The following is a 21,065-nucleotide window of genomic DNA, read 5'->3' as shown; positions in this document are numbered from 1 at the left end:
GCTGTCTTGCTGCAAGGCTGATATTTACTGTCTTACTCCAACAAGGATGTTGGTAATTTTAAATTTCTCTGGCTTTTAGCTTGTGACATTATTGTCTTGCTCTGTGTCTGTTTTCTTTTAGATTTTAGATTTCTGACATCCCAAGAGGCCTTTATGGAGTGTTGTTTTATCCTCTTTGCTCCTTCTTTGGTGAAATTTAGAAAATACTATTTGAAAGCAGTCCCTGGGAACTTAGGGAGAGAAAGAACCACAAATCTAGGCAATTTAAATCTTTGGTTTCTGATAAATCGTAATGAATGAGATATGCATCATAATCAACATTAAATTCAGTAACTTTTTTTATTACTGAAAAATGACAAGCCAGATCAGTTCAACTCTGACCATCATAAAAACACAAATATCTTACTAAAATAAATACTAAATACTAACCAGCAGGGCTGAGCCAAGGATGAGATGAGTGAGGTACCTGCCTTGGGCACAAAATTTAAGGGGACATCCAAAAAAAAGGAGGGGGAAAGAAAGAAAAGAAAAAAGCAACAAAAAACCTCAAACCAAAAAACTCGATAATCAAGCTAAATGATATTTTAATGCAATATTTTAAAAAATAAAACAAATGCAAAAAAATTATGATGAACAAAATAATATCAAAATGTTAAAGACAAGATCAGTAGCAGTGCCTTGCCAGGCCATATTGCAGCCTCAGCCAAAAGGAAAAATCAGTAACATTCATCTTATCTTTTCCTAAAAATTTAATTTTTTTGTTGACCTCATTTTCCTTCCCCTTGTCCTGGCCCTGCTAACCAGAATATCAGTGGTTAGGGTAAAAAGATGGCATAACCTTTCCTCTAAAAATGTTCACTCAAGGCAGAAAATATGTGTAGTGATTTTCAAGCCTAGTTATGATCACTGGGTGACCAATATCCACAATTTTGGCCCTGGTTTGGCTATAGTCTCAATTAGAAGGTATTTCCCAATCCAAAAACTGGAAGCGTTGTCTTTTCGTTAATTCAATCTGAAGGGATCATATTATCAAAAACCATTACATTTCTTTTTTTTTTTTTTTAACCTGCTTAGAAAAACTATGTAGTTCAATTCATCAAAAGTTTCTCCATCCACGGTGGTCCCCTCTGGCTCTCTCTTTATTGGTTTTGGCAGGAGATGGCCTGTGGGGCTTTTTCCGGTATTCCACTTTTGTCCAGCCCCCTTCGCTGACTTTGCTCTCCTCTTCGCTGGCTCTTGAGTCAGTCTCAGGGTGCAAAGGCATCCCTGGTATGGTGTTGGGTTGGTGGAGGTCCCTGGGGCTTCTCTTTAAGTCAGGCGACTGGTGAGGATTGAGTGCTGACTGAGAAACCCTGTAGAACTTTCCAGGGTATCTTCCTCTTGAAGGAGTGGAATGCTGACTTTTTCCACTGTATCTTCCTCTAGGAGAAGAATTGAGTGATATACTACCACGTCCATATTTGTTCCTGCTTCTGTCTGAGTATCGACCCCTCTCTGAAGAGGTGTCAGTATTGCCACTGGAAAAGCCACTGTCCCTAGAGTTGAGATGTAGGGAAGAGAAGTTTTTGGTCAGTCCATACTGAGTAGGAGACGAGCTTCTGGACTGGTTCACAGGTGTAATCTGTTGATACTTAATGGGCACCTGGGTCCGTCTGACAGCAGCAGCATAGGAATCTTGGCCGTCAAAGTATGAGAAGAATGGTGACCCCAGAATAGGATTGCTCTGGGAACGCTGTAAAGAAGTGTTGGATGCAATCTGCCGCATCCTCAGAGTATCTAACCACTGGCAATCAGCACCTGCGGGAGAAATGGAAATGAGCATCTTTTAAGCCACACTAAAGCTGCATGTCTAATTCATACGCCTGTCTTAGGATAATTCAGGGCTGTTTGGGATGCTCTAAGCTTTACCATTCATAGAAATTCTAGGCTATGTATAAGGACATTTCCTTTATTACAAATACTTTTAAAAAATAAGGACATTTACACTTATTCAATATATGCTATGTGCTTGGCATGGTTCCATGGGCTTTACTTACACTATCTCATTTAATCCTCTCAATAATCTTAGGTAAACACTAATAGTTTTATTCTATAAATGAGGAAGCTTGAGAGGCCAAATAACTTGCCCGAGATCACTCAGTCAATAATACCAAGTCCTTCTGTATCTAAATCCCATCTTGTTCCTACATAGTTGTGTTGTCACTTCTAGAAAGTATGTTCAGGTGGCAGGGGCATGTTTAGTAAACAAAAGGTTTGTTTTGCAACCTGCATTTTTAAAACCTCAAGGACCCTAAATGCAGATAAGAGAAATGAGGTTCCGAAGGTTGAGACAGCTAGAGGTTATTTGGAAGAAAGACCGTTCATGTGTCCACAGGAGAGATCCTGAGGCTCAGGAATAAGAAGTATTTTCAGCATAAAAAAATGAAGCTGCATTGGCAAATAGGAAGAAGTTAAGGTAAAAGAAAATGGTGAATTAACAAGGACCATTTAGTAAGCTATATTTCAGTGAATAAGCAAGTTCCTCACACCTGAGATCTTTGCTGTTTTCCCCCGAGCCTGAACAATGTTACCCATGTTATAGAGTTCCTGGGTGGTCCTCCCAGCCTTAGCTTCCTCAGCTACTCCACCCCCTGCTCATGCAGACGGCGCATGTGGAGGGTATCAAAGCATGCACATGTCTCTGTCTCCTCACTGCCTGGGCACAGGTGACCCGTACCTCTGAAGTGAGTGACTTGTCCAGACAATTCCAGAGACTCCTTCCAGGCTTCAGTCCATCACAATGCCTTCTTTTGTTGTTGTTATTGTGTATATGTGTGTATTTTATTGTGGTAAAAACCACATTTTCCATCTTAGCCATTTTTAAGCCTATAGTTCAGTAGTGTTAGTATATTCACATTGTTGCGCAGATCTCTATAATTGTTTCATCTTGCAACACTAAAACTCTATACCCACTAATCTCTACCTTCCTCTTTCCCCTTTTCCCTTCCCTTCTCCCCTGCCCCCTGACCCCCACTTGCTAACTATCTTCTACTTCCTGTTTCTATGACTTTGACTACTTTAGATACTTCACACGAGCAGTAGCATACAGAATCACGATGCCTTCTTTCCTTGCCTTGACTTCTCTGGAATTTTGGCTTCCAATAGAACCCTGATTTTGCTCAGTCTCCATCCCCCTCCATGTAGCCATGTGATCGGAGAGTTGACTCCAGGGATCGACTTTAATTAGTTTAAGTCAGATGTGCTCATGCCATGTTTAGGAACGGACAAGTTGCTCCATTCTGGCCAAAGCAGAATTGCTGAGGGGTAGTCTGTTGGGGGTTTCTAGAAAAGTTTTGCTTACTCCTATATATAAGAACAGGTAGGGACCTAACCCGTTATTTCCTCTGGGCATTGCGGTATCTTTGTGTGATGACTGTAAACAGGAGAGGAGCCAAGGGCTAAGGCAGCCTATTGAGCATGGCAGGGCAGAAAGAAGGGAAGGTTCATTCTACTCTCTGAATATGGTTGAGCCGGCTTATCTTCCTGCACCTGGAGCCTGCCCTACCTCTGGACTTCTTGTTATGGAAGATAATAAATTTTATTACGGTTTAAATCAGTGGCTTAAGGACTTTAGAGTTGTTCTTAATCACTGGGAAGGCTCCTTAAAATGCAGACTGCAGGCCCTATCCCCAGAGTTCTGATTCAGTAAGTCTGGGTTTGGGCCTGAGAATCTGGATTTCTAGCAAGTTCACAGGTGATCCCAATGCTGCTGGTCCTGGGGCCACACTTGGGGAATTATTGGAGTAAGCCAGTTGAAACTGGGTTTTCTGCTACTCGAAGCTCAAAGATAGATCTTAACTGATTGAGGTGGTATCCTCTGAGTCTTCAGATCATCTGGAAATATCATAATTAAGTTTCTGGAATCTAGCACACATCTAATATGGGAACACTAACTTACTTGAGTCGGACCTGCTTCCAGGGTTGCCGTCCGAATTGGTGAATAATGTCTGAATGGCAAGTTGGACTGCTTTCACTTCATCCTGAGGTTTTGTTCTACTCCACTGAATTGAATGGACATGTTTAGTGCTTTTTGGAGTTCTAACATCACTCTGGTAAAACAAACAAAAAAGACAAAAAAAAAAGACAAATAGAAACATATGACCAAATAGACACACATATATAAAATGGGAAAGAAAGTCATCCAGGTTATTGTATCACTTCAATTTCACCTCTTAGAACACTATCATAATGCACTAGGAAAATATTCTGAACAGTTGGTCCAAATATGCTAATTCAATGAAAAGAAAATTTTTAACCACTTTATTTCTTAGTGGGTTATAGCACTTATTCGTTAATGGATTATAACATATATTTCTTAGTAAACTATAGTAGCTAAAAAATATGGTTGTCTTTTCCCAGAATTTATTATATTTGACAAATCTCAACTTACCTCTTTGTTTAATAAGAAATAAAAAATTACATCTTCTATTTATAGTACTTGAAGACAGCTATTTTGTTGAATAAATGAAAATCTGACCACCATGTTTGCCTAAGACTGAATTTGGATCATCAAGGAAACTGAGTGAAGGTGGTGGGGTGAATTACTTGCACGGAGGGGGAACGGTCTCAGATGCAAAAGTGAGACAGGATCAAGAAGTAAGAAATGGGGACCAGGAAAAGGAGAGGACGCTAGGTCAAGACACATTACTTTCTTGTCCTGAAATCTCCCTCCTCACTAGCTGTCACCAATCAGTGTCAATTAAAGAGTCTCCAGGATTCAGTATGGTTAGGGAAATCTGTTTTAAAAAACTCTGAAGTGAAAAACCCAGACAAAAGTGGCATATCATCATGGGGTCTAAAAAAGGAGGAGGAGGGAGATAGAAGAAGAAAAAGAACTGGGTGTGCTGTCTGCAAAACTGTCTAAGGCAGGCAGAGGTAGAATCTGGTTGTTCTAATTGTCCAATTACTAATGAGGGCTTTTCCTGGGTAGTGAGGACCGGTTAACAGGCTGTAGAATAGTTTAGTTTCTAAGTTCCTCAAGACCAACCAGCCTCTTTTGTTTGGGTTTTGCACCTTGCAGGCAGTGCTTTGACAAATAATATAACTTCTCAGATGCCTCATCCCTGACAACCTGTGTACCCCAGCAGGTGAGGATAAATAACTGCTGTAAAACTTTTTGGCTTCCAGCCTGGATAAGTGCACTGGCAAGAGTTTGTATTTCTTTTCTTTTCTTTTTCTTTCTTTCTTTTTTTTTTTTTTTTTTTGAGACAGTTTTGCTCTTGTCTCCTGGGCTGGAGTGCAATGGCGCAATCTCAGCTTACTGCAACCTCTGCCTCCAGGGTTCAAGCAATTCCCCTGCCTCAGCTCCTGAGTAGCTGGGATTACAGGCATGCACCACCATGCCCAGCTAATTTTTGTATTATTAGTAGAGATGAAGTTTTACCATGTTGGCCAGGCTAGTCTCGAACTCCTGACCTCAGGTGATCCACCCGCCTTGGCCTCCCAAAGTGCTGGGATTACAGGCGTGAGCCACCGTGCCTGGCCCAGGGTTTGTACTTCTAATATTGAAAAGCCAAATCCTGGCAGCCCAGGAAACCATCAAAATGCCACACTCACAAAGTCCTCTTTGAGGTGGACTTCATCTTACTGCAGCCACTGGGAGCTAACAGAGTAGCCAGGGAAGAGCAGAAAGTGTTTTTTATAGTCAGAAAACGTGGAAGTGACTTCAACAATTCTGTCAGTGAGTACCTCACACCTCAAGACTTCCTTTCATCTCTCTGAGCCTATTTTTCCTATCTGCAAAATGAGGATAATAATATCTTTCAGTATTTTTTTTTCTGGAGACAGGGGTCTCACTGTGTCACCCAGGCTAGAGTGCAGTGGTGTGATCTCGACTCACTGCAGCCTCAACCTCCTGGGCTCAAGCAATCCCCCCACCTCAACCTCCCGAGTAGCTGGGACCACAGACATGTGCCACCACACCCGACTACTTTTTGTATTTTTTGTAGAGATAGGGTTTCATAATGCTGCCCAGGCTGGTCTCAAACTCTCGGGCTCAAGTGATCTGCCCACCTCAGCCTCCCAAAGTGCTGAGATTACGGGTGTGAGCCACTGCACCTGGCCAATATTTTTCAGTATTGATTTACATGAAGTTAGTGTGATCAAACTGGTATAAGCACCTCTAATAGTGCCTGGTTCATGGTAGATCCTTAATAAATGTTTCTTGAATGAATGAATTGGGTGAATGAATGAAATGCATGTCCCTTTGGTGGTGGGTGCACACTAATATCTCCAGGTGTGCCAAGACTGTACTATAACTGTTGCCTTCCACCCACTCCCACTGGGTCTACGTACCTTGTAAGGTGTATGTCCTACCAGCCACGAAGATCTTGTTGATTTTAAAAAAATTAGTATTAAGTATTAGTATCCCCAATACCAAACATCTTACATGGGGTGTTCAATCCATAACTAATGAATGACTGAAGTACTACCTCATTCTCTAGCTGGGTAGGTTTATCCTGTTCTCTTTTCTTCCCAACATGTTGTGAGAGAAATTATATTGATCTTCCCATGTTCATGTTGGTTGGTTTATCTCCCAATAAATTATATGCTCTGGGTATATCTCCCAATAAATTATATGCTCTGAGGTAACAGATAAATTTATATTCATTAACTGATGGTGAGGCCACCAGCCTCTTGCCCCCAGAGCTTACCTCATATGTGACAGTGCACTCCACAGTCTGATTTTTTGCTATTCCTACAATCCACTTCTCCATTACAAATGGTGGCTGAAAAACAAAAGGTAGGATGGTGTAGTACCATAACACAGTCTGCTCTACTATAGTATGTTTCTTTGAGGCTGGTTGTGCCATAAACAGTTAGCAAATGGGGCATAAGATCAGATTATCATGAAAGCCTTGTTGGTTCTCATGTGATCACTCACAACATGCTAATGTTTGGGGTTTTGCTTTTCATAAGACATCCTTTCGTATATTTGTAAACAGCTAGTCATGGCCTCCCACAGCCTTCTTTTCCGATATAACATTTGCTATCACTCAATCCTATCATTAGGTCATTAATTCATGCTAAAGTTTGAAGCATCAGTTGGAAAGCTTTCCCACAATTAAGAGAAATCCATAGCAATATGAGAAGACCCAGAAGTGCTTTCCTTGAGTAAAGCCGTGGCTGGTTTAGTGGCTTCAACAATCGCTCTGCTTTCCATGACATCACACTGTCCAGCAAAGCTGCACATACACATGAAGAAACCGTGGTTATGTTTTCCCACTATATTAAAACGAAGGATTAGTGAGGAAGCCTGTAGCTTTGATCCTATTTTAATTATGATGAAAACAGCCTCAGAAATAAGCTGTACTCTCCTCCCATCCCCCTTTCACTTCAGGTTTAAGGCTGCAAAGGAATGACTGGCTGTGAGCTGGGTTCAAAGAAAATGTGATAGAGATTTAGCTGGGCTAGGTTTTCTTTGAGACTGAGTCTCACTCTGTCGCCCAGGCTGGAGTGCAGTGGTGCCATCTTGGTTCACTGCAACCTCTTCCTCCTGGGTTCAAGTGATTCTCAAGGCTCAGCCTCTCAAGTAGCTGGGATTACAGGAGCACGTCACCACACCTGGCTCATTTTTTGTATTTTTTAGTAGAGATGGGTTTCACCATGTTGTCTAGGCTGGTCTCCAACTCCTGGCCTCAAGTGATCTGCTCACCTCAGCCTCCAAAAGGGCAGGGATTACAGGTGTGAGCCACTGCACCCAGCCTGGGCTAGTTTTTTGTTGTTGCTGTTGTTTGTTTGTTTTAAATTAGGATTGTTATTGTTTCTGTTGATGTTTAAAAATTCTATAACTTTTGATTGCTCTGTCCCAGTTCTAGTTTTCCTATAAGCCTGTTAAAAAATGTTGCTGTACGATTTTGTATGTATGGCATGATAGCAGAAACACTTATATTCAGTTTTACAAACTCCGTGGCATGGGTGGGGAAGAAAGAAAATATCTTTCCAGTCTTCAAGACAACATACTATGTCCCGACAAAATAAGAAAAAGGTAAAACCAAGTCACAACCCTTATAGATAAATAATGTCGTGGAAATAACTCCTAGATTCACAGTGGAATCCAACAATGAATATCAAATCGATCTGCTTGATGTCCACTTGTAAATTAAAAGGACATGGTTGTTTAGCACTCTGATGTGTATGAAGAGAACACATTTACAATGCGTTCTCTCTAATGCATGTCTTTGAAGAACCATTTGAGTTCCCTACTTGTGTTTGTATCTGGGTTCTTTGCTACAAGCCCCACTTTCTTCACTGAAACCAAAGACCTGGTTAATAGTGTATTACAGTTAATGGATTATGTGAAGTTATGGTGACTATCCTGTTGACTTCATGGTTATTCACCTGAAGTTGTTGACCTTCTACAATTGAAGTCTCATATGTATTTTTCCAGTATGATCGGGACAGAATTGAATTTTTTTCCATTTTGAGGAGCAAGCTAAGCATTTCCGCAAGTCTTTCTTGTTTTCATCAGCATGCTTCCATCAGCATGCTTCCACCATTGACCCTGGAGTAGTAACATGCTCTCTGGCCACTCCAGGAATTCATAGGTGTGAGCTTAAGGAAGCCATTAAGACTTCACTGTGTGCCTCATCATTAACCTCATCTCAGTCCTTCAGGAAATTGACCTCAACCAAGAAAGTCATTCTCCGTGTAAGTTTTCCAAAGTTTAAAAGTACTCAAAATTTGAAGTAAATATTTTCATCGTTCACATTTTCCTTCCTTTAATAAATGGCAGAGTAAGCATAAAGAAATAATAGACAAAAAAATAAAAAAAAATTAAACGATACCTTTTTGCAGTGCTTTTTAGTTCACACAGCATAAGTAGAATTTTAACAAAAACCTATTATGATCTCAATCTGCTAAATAAAATGTGCCTTTCAACAGCCAGCTCAAGGCTGAGCTGATGTGAGCACGGACAAGCACAAAAGCACACTGCTGGGGTATTTTAATGTCTTTGTTTGATATCTGTGAATTGAAAAGAGCTTTTAAGCCGTAAATAGAACCCTACCTTTGTCATCTTTAAAATCTCCGCATCAGGTAGGTTAGTGTTGAATGTCACATCTTTTATGTAGGTTATTGCAATTTCATCCCCATCCATCTCCATATACATTTTCCACTTACAATCCTGGAATTAAAAACAAAATTATAGAATTTAAGAAAGTGAAACAATTTTTTTTTTAGTCTCAATATTTCATAACACATAAAATATTCTAAATGAAGTATTATTGGAGTGGCTTTTTTTTTCCTTTTTCAATAAAAGGACATGAAATTAGATTCCTATGTATATCTAAATAAGCCCCAGTTAGTGCAGCCTTGAGACATAATGTATCAGTGTTAAGTGTTCTATTATAGGAGTTACAAACTCAAAATCCTGAAGGGACCAGGCAGATAATAAAAAGGAGTAAAGCCAGGCAGTTTCCTTATAAAGCTTTAAGTGGCAACCTTTTAAAATAGACCCATTTAATTTACATATTAAACACTGTAGGAACATTTTCTCATTGCCACAAAGAAATGTGGGTTTTCTACCTTTCTTGAAATATAAGGCCCCCTTGATCCACCTTTAATTTTCCTAGATTGATAATGATGTGAGTTCAAGAAACTCTCACTTTCCTCTTAACACGAAGGAAAACAACAGTGCAAATGTGATGATATATGATAACGGACAACTAGGGAGTTATGGGGTGGGTGAGGGACTCTGGGAAGCCAAAGAACAGTTCCCCTAAAGGCACAGCTACTTCATGGCTTCTGTTGATTGTTCCCATGTGGAAATATGAGCCCAGTTTTGCTAGGTCCTTTAATATTTCATGAACAGCTGAGAATTAGGATCCTTATGTAAAACTCTAGATTTTTAAACGATGGTATGTTAATTAAATTTTTCGTAAAATCACCATATAATGAAAAAGTGCTTTACATCATTCGTTACCAGGAAAATGCAAATTAAAACCACAATGAGGTACCACTATACACCCATCAGAATGGCAAAGACTGATAACATCAAATGTTGGCTAAGATTTAGTTACTGGAACTCTCATTAATATTAATACATTGTTTGTGGGAATGTAAATAGTACAATTGCTTCAGAAAAATTTTGGTAATTTATTATAAAACCAAATATATGCCTATTCTATGACCCAGAAATTCTACTCCTAGATATTTACCCAAGAGAAAAGAAAAAAGACTTGTCTAGATATGTTCTTAGCAGCTTTATCATGTTGACTAGGAAACTTGAAACAAGCCAAGTGTCCATCAAAATGAGAATGGATAAACTGTGATATATGCATAGAATGGAATACTACTTAGCAATACAAAGGAAGACATTATTGATGCATGCAACAATTTGGATAAATCTCAAAAACATTATAGTGAGTGAAAGAACTACACAGAAAAAAAGAACAACCTAATGATTCCATTTATATGATATTCTAGAACAGACAAAACTAATTGTAGAAAAATTCAGAAAAGTGCTTGCTTCAGCAGATGGGGACTTACAAGGGGTATGAGGAAACTTTCTGGGGGTAGCAGTGCTCTATTGATAGAGGTTTGGGTTACACAGGTGCATGCATTGGTCAAAACTCAGTGAATATATATTTTAAATCTGTGTATTTCTCTTTTTAATTAATTTTATAGTGATTATTAAAACAATTTTTTTGAGACAGGGTCTTGCTCTGTCACCCAGGCTGGAGTATGGTAGCATGATCTCTGCTCACTGCAGTCTTGACCTCCCAAGCTCAAGCAATTCTCCCACTTCAGTCTCCCAAGTAGCTGGGACCACAAGCACATGCTATCATGCTCAGCTAATATTTTCTTATTTTTAATTTTTTGTAGAGCTAGGGTTTCACTATGTTGTTGCTAAAGCTGGTCTCAAATTCCTGGGCTCAAGTGATCCTCCCACTTCAGCCTCCCAAAGTGCTGGGATTACAGGTGTAAGCCACTGCACCTGAACTGCATTTTTTATTCTAGCACACTGAAATATTTAGGAGGAAGTATACTGATGTCTGCAAATTAATTTGAAATGTATCAAAAAATAAAGATTGATGGATGGCTGAGGGAGGGGTAGATGGATAGGCCAAGTACTATGTGATAAGCCAAGTATAGTAAAATGTTAATGGTTGAATGGGGGCTAGGAGGGTTCACTGTAAAATTCTTTCAACTTTGCTGTATAAATAATTTAATAATAAAAATGGGGATAAACAAAGGAAAATAAACTCATGTCTTTGTACCAAATTTGACCCCTGGACCATAAATGCACATTCTCTCTGTCTGTCTATCTATCTATCTATTTTTTTTAATTTCTTTTTTAGAGATAGTGTCTCGCTATGTTGCCCAAGATGGTCTTGAACGCTTGGCCTCAAGCAGTCCTCCCACCTCAGACTCCCAAGTAGCTGGGATAGAGGCATGAACCACTGCTCCTGGCTCTGTGTTTTTTGAAGAATGAAGAATCCTGAGGATTAAGGCTAATGTACCAAGCACCTCACATGCTGAAACTAGAAAATGCCCTCATAAATAAGAGTGGACCTGGAATGTTTCCTAGAGCAAGCTCAGACATAATTCATATGGAAAGGCATCAACAAAGAGGCTGTTGAAAGCCTGTTGGCTTCAACAGGAAGCTGGGGGTGCCTGATGTTTTAGGAAAGCCTCTAGATGAATCGCAAGCCAAGCAGGGCCCATGTCTGACCCTCTTTGCCCAGCCACATTCACAAGATGGAAAGCCAATTAATGAAGGAAAAGGTCTATTCAATAAAATGAAAACCTGGTTCTTGGCTAACATAAGTCAAATTAGTTTCTCAGAATTGACAAATCTCTCAGTATTTCTTTGTTTTGGAGCCACTGCTACCCAGGCAACGTGGGTCCTGAGATAAGTGGGCAGGATAATGACGTTTGGTGTCATAATTGCTCTTCTCTGAAATAGCAAGAACCTCCTCAAGGCAGCAGCTGGGATAAAAAGCCTTAGAAGAGGTGAGTTTACTTAGTTCAGTTTCTTTTGCCTGTCAAGTTTGGGAATTAAGTTAGTCAAAAGCACAGTCAAAACACCTTGAACTGTGTGAAACGCCTGAACTTCCCCTGCTTCACTCTCATCTCCTAACCAGAGAGCTCCCCCATGACTTCAAGCTATAAATCAGACCCTCCTCTGCACACTGTCAGAACAGCTCTGTATGAAGAAGCGGCTGACAGGAGGAGAACTCACATTTGTGGAGTGCTTACTATGCTCTAGGCATGTTGCTGGGCACTTACACCATGCTATTTTATTGGATATCCATCAGAACCCTGAAAGTCAGGACTATTTTCTCTTTAGATGAATGAGAAAAATGAGGCTCAGAAAGATTAAAGAACTTTCCTAGGGTTTCATGACCAATACGTGGTTGACGTCAGCACAAGGCTGCGTGACTCCAAAGCCGGAGGAGATACTAATGGGGACAGGCAAGTGGGAGAGGTGGCAGGTGAACCTGCTGGATGGTTTTATTGAGCTCCATAAATGGGTCCAGCCATGGACAACAGACAGGCGGAAGAAGGACCAGAGAAGATTTCGTTGATACAACCAAGAAAGCTAGTGGCCATCATCCTCCCTGCAGTAACTGCTTCCCTGCTCCCCAAAGTCCAACTTGGAGAAACACTGATACAAATAATAGGGTTAGAGACCTTTTATTTTTAAATTCTCTTTTTCCCTTCTACTACAGAAAGGCTTTTACCTGAACCATAAAAGAAGGTAGCTACCGAAGGAATAAAACTATAATCAAGGAAGTCATAAGACAAGGAGGGCATCATTCATTTCACTAAAAAGTAGGTTCTGCTTGTTACAAAGCTGGGTAAGAGAGAAAGAGAATATGCTCCAACATGCAGTGCCCATGTAAATCATTAAGTTAATTTGACAATGGCCTGACCTAACTCCAGATATCTTCAGGGCATCTATGATGTCATCGTTGCCTAGTTAACAAAAGTAATCCACAAATAAAGTAATGGAATTCCTTATATTCTGCTCAATTTCAAATTAGCCTAAGGTATCCTTAACGTTTTTGCCATCTTGTGAGTCATAGATTGTCAGTGAGGATTGTCCACAACTCTGGGATTCAAATGGTTATTGAATTGGACTGGACACACTGCAGACATTGAGATGCCATGTAACCTGTTCTTAACTGATCAACCCCTGAAAAGGCTATCATTACAAATAAAATGAATTAAGTCATCAATAACATCACTAAAAATAACAATTCCACAAGTTTATGAGCCTAATATAGGATTTTACTTACATATTTTCAACCTTTTCAGTACCTTGGCTGTGACAGGGACCAGGTAATGGGGCACAGTGGACTCTGATTTTTTTTTTTTTTGAGACGGAGTCTCACTCTGTTGCCCAGGCTGGAGTGCAGTGGCACAATATTGGCTCACTGCAAGCCCCACCCCCTGGGTTCACACCATTCTCCTGCCTCAGCCTTCAGAGTAGCTGGGACTACAGGTGCCCGCCACCACCTCCGGCTAATTTTTTGTATTTTTTTGTACTTTTATTAGAGACGGGGTTTCACCATGTTAGCCAGGATGGTCTCAATCTCCTAACCTCATGATCCGCCTGCCTTGGCCTCCCAAAATGCTGGGATTACAGGCATGAGCCACTTCGCCTGGCCTAGTGGAACTCTGATTTTAAAACCATTCACTTTGACCAGGGTAAGATTTTTTTTTTTTTTTTTTTTTTTGGCATAGGTTCTTACTCTGTCACCCAGGCTGGAGGGCAGTGGTGCAATCTCAGCTCACTGCAGCATCAATCTCCAGGGCTCAAGTGATCTTCCCACATCAGCCTCCCAAGTAGCTGGGACCACAGGCGTGTGTCACCATGCCCGGCTAATTTTGCCTTTATTCTTCGTAGAGTTGAAGTCTCACTATGTTGTCCAGGCTGGTCTGGAACTCCTGGGCTCAAGTGGTCCTCCTGCCTCAGCCTCACAAATTGCTGGGATTATAGGCATGAGCAACTGCACCTGGCCCAGGTAAACTACTGATTTTGGCTTGAGGTGAGTGATAGAGATGTGGGCACTGACTTTTGAATTAGAAATATTCAAGGGTCACTTTGAATGTCTGTGAATAACTCTCAAAAGCAAACATCTCTCTATTCTGAGGTCCTATGGGAACTGCAAAGTACTCCTTTTTCAAAACCATCTCACCCTGGTAATCTGAAATGCTCCTGTTATTCACTCCTCTTATTAAGGTGTTGATGATTCCTATTAAAATGGAAACAGTATGGAAAAAAACCATACATTAAGTCATTACTAGTGGAACATTGTGGGGCAAGGTGGGGCAAGATCACAAGTTTAAAGTTTGACTACCTGGGCCTGAATTCCAGTTTTGTCCCTTTTCCTTCCAACCATAGCCAAATTATGTAACCTTTCTGAACCTCAGCATTCTTTACTCAGAAGTGGATTGTTGGGTCGTGTGAAGATTAAATAAGATACTGTAAATGCAGTTCCCAGCATTGTGCCAGAACCGAATTAGGAGCTCAAAAAGGAATAATTATCATTATTACCAATATGGTCACCAACACAGCTCCAATTATTTTACTAGATTAGCTGGTTTGTCATCTAGCAGCCATAAAAGGGAATGGGACCGAGAACAAGGTAGCTTTGATGGGCAGGTAGGTGTAAAGAGTGGGCTAGAAGAGGGACCCTGCTGGAGTGGGCAGGCTGGGTCAGCGCATCTCACTTGGGCAGGAGTCTGGGCGTGCAGGGGGCTGTGAATCACTCGGGTACCAGGGAGTGATCAGAGATGAAAAAGAGAAGATGCAGCCAAGCGGCAACATAACAATGGCCAGTTTCATGAAATGAATCAAAGAAGGAATAAATTCGTATCTTCTTACATAGATGGATCATTTAACACCAATTCTGACCTTCCCTGCTTCCACATACCCTGATTCAGCACTACTAAGAAGCAGCACCAGATGTCTGGAGGTATTATGTATGATTGACAGCCAGAGAGCCTTATCTTGGATGAGGAAACCAAAGCACAGAGAGATGAGGTAATTTGACTGAGGTCACGCAGGTAGCAAGTGGTGGGGCACAAGTGCTTGATGCGCATTTGCAGGGAGTGCTAACTACTCTTCAGCAGGAAAAGAGAACTAGCCCAGGAGCAGAGCTGGGCACTGGGAAGTGCTTTTGCTAGGGTTTCGAGTAGCAAAAAGTAGTTACCCGGAACTTTCCACTAGCTAGAAAATCTGCCTCTCAATGCAAATCTACAAGAAACAAATGGAATTTTGTTGGGGAGAGGGGAATGTGTGCGTTTGACATGAATGAAATGACAATTCTGGTGGGTGCCCAGAATATGCATGTTTATCTGCTGAAATACCTGGGTAATTTTAGGAGCAAGTGTGTGGCTAATGGAGGATGAGAAAGCATTCTATCTGAACTGCTTCAGGATCACCAATTGAAAAAATTTTCTGAATTAAGATTACTGGCCAACTAAAACAGAAACTCTTACACTGTGAAGATAAAATCCTAAACAACACTCAGTTGATGCTAAATTAAGTATCTCTTTGTGAGAAATCACTATTACACTCTCTGCAAGCTGTTTAAATTTTTTTAGAGTTCCAAGCTAGTACAAGTGATGCAAAACATCACAGACAAGTGATCTCCCACAAGGAAGAAAAAAAGGAATGAAGAAAACGGGGGAAGAGGTGAGGGAATAAAAAGAAGTAAGATAGAGGTAAATTTTCCAAATAGGAAAAGAGATTAAAAGGTAGCACAAAAAACTAGAGTTTAAAGTTCTTGGCAATTCACAGACAATAATCTCAATCTCTCTATCTCTGTCTATTTTTCCTTATCAAAATTTAATTGCATTTATCAACATTATAGCTAAAACCATTAAACAATCAAGACTAAGATCATTCAGGATATTTCAGAAATAGACTCCCAAAATTAGCCTTTCAGGCTTTTATAGATCACCTTTACCTGATGTTACAGACATTTAAAAAATTTTAAATGTATTTTCTTATTGAGGTATAATTTGCATATAATAAAATGCACAAATTTTTAAGTGTACAGTTCAATACATTTTGACAACAGTATATATCTGTGTAACCACCAGAATAAGCAAGGTATTGCTGGTACCCCAGAACCTTCCCTCATGCCTATTTCCAGACAAGCTGCCTGCATAACCAGGACACTGTTCCAGCTTCTATCACCATAGATTAAATTTGACTGTTCTGGAATATCACAAAATTAGAATTTTACAGCAGGTACTTGTATATTGTTTTTGAGATTTATCTATGTTAATTAATCCTCGCAGCCTTACCCTGTTACAGAGAGCACTGCCCCCATTTTACAGATGAGGAGACTGAGGCTCAGAAAATGGGGAGATTTGTAGCCAGGTCATTTGGCTTTGTAGGATGGGAATTCAAGTCCAGGCATGCCAAGTCTAAGCTGAGAGGTTAATTTTCAAAATCCACCACCACCCCCCAAAACCATGAATGGAGAAAAAGTAAAATCAACCAAGAATGCTCAGGGTTTCAGCAAAAAATGCCTGTCTTGAGGAAGCAATTTAAAATATAAAATACAGAGGTCAGAATAAACTTTTTAAGATTCAAGGGAAGACTGGAAGAGCCACAAGAGTCACAACTGACTGTTGTGAAATCTATGAAGTAATGCAAGATGAAATAAGAATACGATAAAAATTTTGTTCATGCTGGTATTAAAAGTAGTAAGATGTTGACAATTTAGGCCTCTGAAGGCTCCTTTATATGCGTTGCTATTATCTAGCTCAGCTGTTGAAACCTGCAGTTTTAAAGGCAGGAGAGTGGAACATCCCGTGATAGCACCTGGGTTATTTATCATTAAGTATAACCCTGCTACACTATATTTTATTATGCTGCCTTTAAAAAAAAGATAATACAAGTATGGTTAATTTGCTTCTCTTCTTTATCTACACAGTGTCATGACCCACCATGGCTTTGTCCCATGAGATTTGTTTTTTTAACCAAAAAGAAATCCACAAGAAACTCTCCCTAAAAATTCCATTAATAACCTCTTTCAGCGCGTATAGGTTGCAGGGTCTGGAACTAAGAATGTTTTAATCTCTTCAGCAAAACAATGTCTCATAATGATGTACAGGACTATTGCTGTACTGATGAAGAATCATACATAATTCAGCACCTTTCACTTGGCACCACTGTGATATCCTCATTAGCCGTGGCTCACAGTGTCTGTCAGATGGTGTCCATGCGAACGCAGGCATTATATTGTCTTTGAGATGTGCAGCTGCTTCCATGACACTGCCAGTATATAAAAACATGACGCCAGTTTGTTTTATTTAGTGCTAAACCTTCCAGTTTGTAAAAACAAGGCTGACACAGAGCCTGACATGAGGCAGTGAAAATAATTAGCTCTCATTTTCTCAGCCTCCTATTTCCTTCTCCCTGCTGTGTTCTCTTTCCACTAAACCACCACATGTCAGTCGAAATGGGAGGCAATTAGTGGGCTCATTTCAGTCCCCACAACTGTGCTGAAAAGAAAGTATTTATGATGGCACAATGAACAGCTGAAAGATTAAATAACATTTGCCTTTTGAAAAGAAAATGACTTCTAGCTAAATGGGCAATTTTTGATTATTCTCAAACAAGCTTAGAGTAGTTGGTTTTTAAAATACAAGAAAGGAAAATGAGTCATTTTTAGGTGAAAGAATCAAATAAAACTTGACACAGTAATGCAAATAACTGATGTTTTATTGCAAAATATGTAAATGCGTTATACCCTTAACAATGGCTTGTGTCTAAGGTCAGGGCAGATTGGTGCCAAGTAGACACCAGTGGAGATAAGGTTGTTACATTGCCTTTTTGGGGGTTGTTCTTTGAGTTATGTATGAAAAAGGGGCTTTAAGGATGATGTTAAAATAAAGTGAAACAAATCAAGTGAGACATACTTTCATATGATGCATTACACACTTGACTATCTAAAATGGTTCAGATGTTAGTTGACATGTTTGGAAAGGGCTTTTTTTTCCCTTAACTGTATTTGAAATTGGAAAGTACTAGGTCTTCATGATGGAAAAAAAGAATAGTAAGTCTTGCTATTGATTTCTGAATAATTAAGAATCTATTCTATGTCAGTCTGGGTTTCTTAACGAATATAGAAGTTCATCTCGCTTACCTAAGCACTGCTTTAACATTTTTAAATACTGGGAAATCTGCTGCAAATAAACTTTTATCCAGGATTCTCAAAATATAAAAACAGCTGTTCTACCTGCTAAGTTCTTCTCCTCCCACCCCATGACTTTAGGGGTGACTCAAAGAAATAATGATTTTCAAAGAAACACTAACCTAGTTAGTAGGCATTGTTTACCAGTTGAGCTATTATCAATTCAAATCTTAATGTCCAGGATTGATATGGTTGTCCTACATCCTTGATTTTCCAACATAGTGCTTTTTAATTTTACTTCAAATAGTCTGTCTCTTTTTTAGTTGATTATTCTCAACACCTAATTTTCGGTTTAGAAAACAGAAGCCACTGTGAGTACTGAGGTCTCTCACTGCAGAACTTACAGTGATCCTCAGAAGCTTTTGAAAACTTGCTTCTAAAAGCAAAGATCTCTCTCCTATAGACAACTGTGCCTGTCATCAAGGAGTCACAACTATGACTGTTTCCACATTTTTTAAAAACAGTCACAGATTTACATTTTGTTTTTCTGTTTCCAAACTCTATTCTTACCTTTTACAAAATTGAATCCCAATTTTTGATTTATGCATTATGGTCAGTATGAGACAATATGACAAAATGAGACAATGGTGACCCAGAGACCTAAGCCAACTGACAATGGATTCATTAGGAGACTGGAGCTCTCTTTGAGTTAAAGACACTTATTATTATAGTTGGTAACCAGCAATAATGTGCTTGTAATTTATTTAAGCCTATGTTTTATCATGTACATCACTATTTTAAAAGGAATTCATAATCTTGATTAAGAAGACTAAGAGAGACCCAATAGTGTGCTGGAGCCAGCTCTCATGAGCTGATTGCTTACAGCCATTCCCAACTTCAAATCCAGTGATGCCAGATTGGTAACTTGAAATCGGCCAAAGTGGGAATTTTTCACACCATGGAGATCTACACATGCTACAAACCAGGGCTTTCTCCCATTGTTAGACACTTCCTGGCATGCTAGCGTGTATGCAGGACTGTCAATCCATTCAGCAGGTATGCACTGAGAACCTCGCCTAGTTCTGCTCTAGCTCTCTAGCTCTATAGGTGGCTGTCCAACCCGTTTGACAAAGTACATTGCCACACTCTGTAATTAGAAATCAGCAGTGACTTATGCAGTTGTAAAATTCTGAACTGCATTTGCTTCTTTGCTCAATTAAAACTTGTGTTTCTTTCTCATTTTTAAAAAACCACTTTATTGAGATATGACTGATACATGAAAAGCTCTACCTATTTAATGTAGATAACCTGATGAGTTTGGAGATACATATATAAGACAGAGTAGGGACGGGGCTCAACCCCACCCGCCCAACTAGTGTATTTTTTTCCATACATCCTCACTGACCATGAGAACTTGTAAACTGTGTGATGAAACTGAGAAGCAGCATTCCACCGTCAACCTCAAGGGAGTTAACCCTATCACCCGCATGCACACAAAACCAAGAAAATGACCCATCCTAACCTCTTGCCTCATTATACTACGAAAATCCCCGCCCCAGGAGGTTATTTGCCATTTTTTGATCATGCGATGCATGTATTAACACGATTTCTCACTTCGCCTGCACACCCTGTGCTCTGTCCTGCACATGTAATGACTTTCACTTACCTCATGCTTATTCATGTCATCCTTCTTAAAACACTGCAAGACCTGCCCTCAGAGAGCCAGTCAGAGAACTCTTGCTCCCATGCTGTCTCCCTTGGGCTTGAGCATAGGCCCCAGCAAAGCCTTGTCTGGGAAACTTTCTCACCCTCATGTTAATTTCTGTTGCATGAGAACTCAAGAACAGGTAGGTAATGTATGCACCTATGAGATCATCACGACAACCTATGCCATAAACATTTATCTATCACCTCCAAAGTTTCCTCCTGCCTTCTTATTTATTAGTTATTATTTTTATAAGAATGCTTAACATGAGATCAAATTTGCAAATTTTATATATATATAACAACCTGCTGTTAATTATAGATACTATGCTTGTACAGTAGATCTCTAGAACTTACTCATCTTAGATACATAGGCACACAAATTCATGTGTGCATACATGTATGTTTTTCTCTCAAAAAATAGTTGATCATAGAAATAAACTTCCCTACACTTAATTTTTAATAAACGCAAGATATGTCAAAGTAAAGCGCTGCTTTCTGCTGTTCTGAAATTTCCAAAAAGTGTTGGCTTTATACTAATATAAAATCCTTTTCTTTGTGCCCTGTTATTTTATTCATGTTTATCTATCCATTTATAAAGATTGCACAATAGGGAAAAAAAAGCCCTATTTGGCAGTTTTTGATATTTATAGTGCTCTGAGAAAGGGCCTGGAGATTCAATTAAGTTTATTAAAAGCAACATTTTATAAGCAATGTAATAAGGACTTAAAAGCACAGTACAAGTGGGAAGCATTTGTAAAAAGCCGAATTTTTAACCTATAGATGACATGGCTGGAAAAGCAGAACTATTGATTGAATTTCTTCCACTGGGGAGCGGGAGAAGAGGCCGGGTGTTAACAATGGCAAGGGTGGAAGGCAGGAGAGGGAGTCGGCTGGGCAGGAAAGTCCTCTATTGATAACCTTCCACTTTGTGGGCATCAGTAATTCTGCTTCTACCTCTTCCAAAGGTTCCTCTCATTTACTCTTCCTACTTTTCTTGCCTCTTTGAGATAGGAAATTGGAAGTGATGGTCATCTGGGAAGGAGCGGCTCCAGTCCAGAAGCCTGGTCTTTATTCAAAGACCCACTCATAGGTAGCCGGCGTGTTCGGAGAGTTGGGAGGGGCAGCGTGCTGTTTCCGTTACTTTTCCCCTAACCTCAGTCTCTTATCTATGTCAGGTAATCAGTTTAGACCCGTGGGAACCCAGCTTCAATCAGG

General features: G+C 39.9%; 1 protein-coding gene across 2 annotated transcripts in view; it reads right to left on the bottom strand.

The window, feature by feature from the left end:
- Window positions 1-317: 317 nt before the first annotated feature.
- Window positions 318-21,065, bottom strand: part of MAP3K20 (mitogen-activated protein kinase kinase kinase 20) — a 192,570-nt gene continuing 171,822 nt past the window's right edge. For both annotated transcript variants that reach the window (XM_063648320.1, XM_054477607.2), the window contains exons 17-20: window positions 9,047-9,163; window positions 6,693-6,767; window positions 3,938-4,088; window positions 318-1,797 (exon numbers count right to left, since the gene is read on the bottom strand). In XM_063648320.1, coding sequence (XP_063504390.1) covers window positions 1,097-1,797; window positions 3,938-4,088; window positions 6,693-6,767; window positions 9,047-9,163 — 1,044 coding nt within the window. In that variant the 3' untranslated portion in view covers window positions 318-1,096. The remainder of the gene's footprint in view (window positions 1,798-3,937; window positions 4,089-6,692; window positions 6,768-9,046; window positions 9,164-21,065) is intronic.

This window comes from Pongo pygmaeus, chromosome 11 (genome assembly GCF_028885625.2).
Source record: "Pongo pygmaeus isolate AG05252 chromosome 11, NHGRI_mPonPyg2-v2.0_pri, whole genome shotgun sequence".
NCBI lineage: Eukaryota > Metazoa > Chordata > Mammalia > Primates > Hominidae > Pongo > Pongo pygmaeus.
The sequence above is the reverse complement of the archived record's forward strand: the minus strand, read 5'-3'. Positions and strand labels throughout refer to the sequence as shown.